Source organism: Cynara cardunculus (assembly GCF_001531365.2).
Source record: "Cynara cardunculus var. scolymus isolate 2C chromosome LG 3, CcrdV1, whole genome shotgun sequence".
In the NCBI taxonomy this organism is placed as follows: domain Eukaryota; kingdom Viridiplantae; phylum Streptophyta; class Magnoliopsida; order Asterales; family Asteraceae; genus Cynara; species Cynara cardunculus.
Window position 1 is genome coordinate 31,579,121 of NC_037530.1, and position 5,913 is coordinate 31,585,033.

At 34.4% G+C, this 5,913-nt stretch overlaps 1 protein-coding gene across 1 annotated transcript; it reads right to left on the minus strand.

The window, feature by feature from the left end:
• Positions 1-214: 214 nt before the first annotated feature.
• On the minus strand, positions 215-1,908 carry LOC112510516. The gene is made up of 2 exons (XM_025115962.1): positions 1,656-1,908; positions 215-1,192 (listed from the first exon to the last, which is right to left on the minus strand). Exon 2 carries the CDS (start codon positions 1,153-1,155, stop codon positions 376-378), a length of 780 nt encoding a protein of 259 aa, XP_024971730.1. The 5' UTR covers positions 1,156-1,192; positions 1,656-1,908; the 3' UTR covers positions 215-375.
• Positions 1,909-5,913: the final 4,005 nt, after the last annotated feature.

The window sequence follows — 5,913 nt, forward strand, 5'->3', positions numbered from 1 at the left end:
GGACAATATTGGTATATTACTAAACTACCCATCTAATTTTAAAATCTTAAAACCCTCCAGAATTCTTTCAACCACATACCTCAATCTCGATTGTTTAGTCCTGTCCCATCCAGTCCAAGTACCAAATGCACCCTAAGGGACTATGTTAAAGAATCACAGAAAGGACATTATTGGTTATTCTTGACCTCAAGACTGATACCAATCAGCAAACTTTGGGCACAAAATTTACAAGCTTGATTAAAACCCTTATCAAAAAGATCATGTTGACCCTATCTCTTATCTAAAACACAACTTTCAGCAGTCGAACCAAAAGCTATTCAAAACAACATGTTGAAAGTTCAAACTACTTACATTAACATATATGGACTTTGCTTGTTAGTTGTTGCATCTGGCCTTCAGTCCACATATTGCAGCATACAGTTTCCTTCGAGGCCCGACAGCAAGAACGCCCATCTCTTTCAGATCATCAAAAGTAAGCAAAGGCAACACTTCTTCATCGACCTCGTGCATTTCAAACACACCTGCATATCTACCAAACCCCACATCTTCCAACCATCTACCAACACTATTTACACCTACATCATTATACCTACCACTGGATTCCGAAATGAGATCATTGTTTTCAAAATTACCACCCTTCTGGATCTTGAAAGTGGGTTCATTGACATCATTCCCAAAAGTTCTTTTGCTCATAGCAGACCCTTGATTATCAGTTGAGCCATAAAGATCCGCAGAAAGGGCCTTGAACTTCCATGGACCTTCAAAAACAGTTCGCTTGCATCTTTTGCTCCGTGGCCCTTTTATGCACTTCTGGGTCGTTTTAGGTTCACTCATTTCCATCTCATTATTTGTGCCATATCCAGAGGGGGCTTTCATGGAGTTGGGATCATCATTCTCTCTGTTGTGCTGCGTATCGACCACAAACTTTAAGGATAAATCAGGATCAGAAACTGTAAACTCGGATGATGGTTGCTCAGGGAACACAGCAATTTGATCGTTTTGTGGTTCTTCGAGTATGTTAAAATCATACAACCATAAGTTGTTCATCATCATGTCAGAAATCCCATAATTAAAAGCAGCAGATACATCTCCGATTTCTCCTAATCTTACATTCGGCCATCTTTGTCCCTTTGATTCCATATGTGACACCAACATTATCCCCGAATTTTTAAAATTGAGTGCTCAGAAAACCCTAAATTTGGAGAAATTAAGTAATAGCATAATCAGAACAGCAACATTAGAAATTGCGCAAAAAATACCCAAAACCGAGAGAATATAAGAGATTATAATACGCATCCAGAAACAAGCGAAAATCAAAGCAACGAATACCCAAAAAATCAATATAAGTAGTAACACATAAACGATAACAATATGAAGAAGAACCCTAAATTCACAGAATACCCAAAAGGATATCCTGATATAAAGCAAGAGCGTGCCTAAATTCGAAGAAATTTCTCTTTAAGCAATTAGATGCAATTATATATCAGCAGCATACGCACCACAGAAAACAAGAACGAGCTCAATCCATACTGTTTTACAAGAAATAAGCCCCAAAATCAACACAGATTTTGATGCAAAAACAAAACCCATGTCCAAATTGAAGTAATAAATCAAGAAAAGCCGATGAACAACTACAATTTAAGGTAAGAACATACCTTTTAGGGGGGCGATGCAGTTTTGAGAGTGAATTGGATAAGCGTAACAGGTTTTTTAATCAAAGAAAGCAAAAGGGTGTATTCAAGCGTAAGGAAGTAAGCTGATTAGGGATTTGAGGTAAACACAAGAAGGATGGTTTACAGAGGTTCGGGGGTTCTACATGTGGATGCAGATATCTTCCATGGAGTCCCAGTCAATGTGACGTCAACGGGGATTGGGGTCTAAAAAAAAAGAGAAATTGCATTTTCTGGGAATTTGAAGAAGTTGTGCGCTAGGATTTGGGATTGGCCCAGGGGAGATAAGAAAGTCATTTATATGGTAGATTTTCTTGATATCTTTTAAGGACTTCCAAGATCTATGATGGGATCATGAAGCATCAAGAAGTTTCTTGATCCTTCTATGGTAAAAAAAAAAATTAGGTAAAATATTAGGGGTCGTTTACCAAATGTTTATTCGAGTAAGTGTTTATCAAGTCACGTTACCTGATCGAATGAATATGATAAGGACCAATAATTCTACACCGATAAGAGCGAGACAAAGACCAAGAGTCTTACTCGGTAAGTGATGTCGAAGACTCTTATTACGGTAAGCACTTATCAGGTAAATTATTGCATACAATATCCTTTAGTTGGACTAAAATCTTACCGGGTAGGTAACTGATAGTGTTAAATTTTACTGATAAGCGCTTACTGGGTAGGTGTTTGGTAAACAGCCCCTTTTTGTTACATATTTTCTTGAAAGCATATCAAGAATGATAATATGTAAAACATTTAGGTCCGTTTACCAAACTCTTACCCGGTAAGCGTTTACCGGTAAAATTTAATACTATCAATTACTTACCGGATAAGATTTTTAGTCCACCAAAACGGTATCGTATGCAACAATTTACCCCGTAAGCATTTACTGTGGTAAGAGTCGTCGCCCTCTCTTACCGGGTAAGACTCTTTATAAATATTTTTATCTGTTAAAAGTTCAATCCATATATCTCAATTCGTGCTCATCCCTTTTGTGGTTCTTCCACATACGTATTTATGCACACTACGCAACAAATAGGTTGCTTATAATTAAGGTCTATAATATTGACTTTTCAGATAGTACATACTTTGATTGGTAGAGTAAAGCCATGATGAGTGCTTAAAAAGCATGCATGGCAAGTATAGATTGAAGTAGGCGATAAAGTAACGAGGTAGCAAGTAGTAAACCGGTAAAACTAGAAACCGAAAATATAAAAGTCACATGCAAAAGAGTAATTACACCTAAGAATTCTTGAAATGGTTCTAACAGTGTCGTCTCAAATCCACCATGCTACTTGGATATCCACACTATGCAGTATGCACATTTGTCTGTATGTAGTTGAACTAAACTCTCCACGGGCTGATATCAACCAGGATACTCATATAATCACAGGGAAACGACTCGACTGAACGTTTGTCTGTATATAGGCAAATCTTGGTTGCTTATGTTGAGACCATATATCACCTAATTGGAGAAGTTTAATGTTGGATTAGTTGTTGAGATAATCAATGGGCTCATTGTATTCGTTGCAGTTTTCATTTGAATAATCCAAACACTTTTACGTTGAAAATAGTTTTCAATGACAAGAATGAATAAGAATCGGGAGAAAGTGTTAAAAGGGTAAAATTCAACCATGACAAGTCTTTTGTCGTAATTGCAGGTGGTGTTCCAATCAATGAGGGTCCACGAAGATGGTTGTCGTTTGGGATAACTTTGTATGTATGCATGAACAGGAGCAGAGGAAGTAAATTTATATAAGAGAGGTTAAAAATTGTGCAAGGAAAAATTATTCTCTAACAATCTCTCAAGCTTACATTACAGTTTGTGATTTCGATTTCGATAAAATTTTGTTTCGAGATTATTTCGTTCCAGTATCCAATATCTTATTAAAAATTTGGCCTTATACAATTGTGGTTCTCACTTCCGTGGTTCTTAATTCAGGCCTTTCCTTCCCGAATTTGCTGTAGAAATAATTACTGATCATAACCGAAAATCCCCGGTTGGGCAACTTTGTCAAATTGAAAAAGATACGTGCAATAAGTAAATTCCATGTTGAAACGACATATGAAAAAGTTTTATGTGGCAAGGAAGATCATGGATTCAATTCGAACACGAATTGGCCCGACCAAATGACTTGAACTTATGTTGGCAAACTAATTAGACTGATTCAAGCGAAGTGGGTGACCTAATTGAGGTTGCCATTCAGTCACTTTGATAACCCTAGAATTATGAGGTGGATCCAATAATCTCTAACCAAGATACTGAGTTGTAAATTGTTAAACCCTTAAAACATCATGCATTTAGATTATAGAAAACTAGTGTGGGAACCGCGCGTTGCACGGTAGCATGAGTACTTTGGTTAATGATTCGAAGATTGTCTATATAAATATATGTTAGTTGTTAATAGAATCATCAACAAATCATATTCAAATAATTCGAAAAAGTTAGTAAAATCTAATTAGTGAAATTTTAATATATACACACACACACACACACACACATATATATATATATATAGAGAGAGAGAGAGAGAGAGAGAGAGAGAGAGATTTGTTTAGAAATAAAGTTGTAATAGTAGTTGGAAATAATTGAGTGTAAATTACAACTGATATATATTTATTCTCTACCTTAATACTCGTTGTAGACATGGTTGATAAAAAGATTAAAAGATAAATTTTATACATGTTTAGACTAAAAGTTAGTCTGATATCTATTGGGCATAGAATGAGGTATCATCATGCATCCATCAAGTAGAATTGACTTCTAAGGTTTTATTGTTGTATGGGCTCAAAGTGGGCTTCTGAAACTACTTAACGGTTGTTGTCTGACATTATTTCACTACTTCTTTCGTTGCAACTTTTTGCTACGTAAAAAACTCAAAAAAGAGGAGCAAACATTGATTAAAAAACAGTTTATATGTTATAATAAAATGATCTCAAACTATAAGTATTGATGAGACACATACTTTTTGACGAACTAAGTTAAATTGATATCATTTAGATGATCTACTGGTATGTACAATGTTGTTCATCTACTTGTAGATGACGGAAAAACTAACATCCATGGCAAATATAAGTGAGCATCTCCCTATCAATGCGTAAGACACTCCTTACAAAAATAATAGAGAGTAAGATTAAGAATTAAAAACATTAGAAAATAATTTTCTAGCCCAATGCTAAAAAAAGGAAAAAAGCGCAATAAATCGATCAACATCGATATCTTGAAAACCATATGAAAGATTACCGATCTGAAAAAAAAAAAAAATCATAACCCATCTTTCTTGATACACTCTTCTAACATCAATGCAAAATTATTCTAACATAACGTTTACCAAGTTCATGGATAAACAAACCAAAAGATACTTATTTTTTTTATGATCTACATATGCTTAAAAAATGTTATCTTATTTCATCAAGGATTCATATGTCACTTTATCCACACACAAAAAAAGGATTCATATGATTGTATAACTCCAATTTTAGTGTGAAAGTCTCCAATTAAATGACGAAATTAAATACTATACTTACTTCAACAAAAACACATATCATGTTTGTTTTTTTGAATGATATCTCAAATCAACAAAAATGCAAATCACCTCCACAAAAACTGAATAGGGAGGAGGAATTGAAAGATTAAGATAGATCATGATGCTTAAAAATGTAATTTCATCAAAGGATTCATATGTGTTTATCTAGACAAAAAAAAATTTATATGCCTACATAATTCCAACTTTAGTGTGACATTGACCAATGATCACCCATGACTTCTGTGTACCTTCGACTAAAAGAAGAATACTATATTTATATAAGTAAAAACTCATACCATGATTTGTTTTATTGAATGACGCCTCAAATCAACAAAAATGCAAATCGTCTCCACAAAATTATAACTGAATAGAGATGAATTGAGAGATTAATAGAGAGATTATCATAGAGGTGTGCCATGAAGAAAAGATGAAAAATTATAATCGAATAGAGAGGAATAATGAGAGTTAAAAGAACATTTATTAGAGAGAACATGAGTAGGTTGATGTAACCTAATTATAGGATCTTATATGTGAATATCAAAAAGATCAAAAACAATCATCAAAAACAATCTTAAGACCCTATGAGTCGATTAAAACCCCAGATTCTTACTAGAACAACGATGATTCAATAAAAATACTAAGTTAAGCCCAAATATTTCCTGAGTAAGAACCATCGGATCATTATATACTCGACGAATAGATGATGACCAAAAATC

Excerpts from the sequence above, each read along its gene's own strand:
- LOC112510516 (XM_025115962.1), bottom strand. The coding sequence starts at position 1,155 with ATGTTGGTGTCACATATGGAATCAAAGGGACAAAGATGGCCGAATGTA.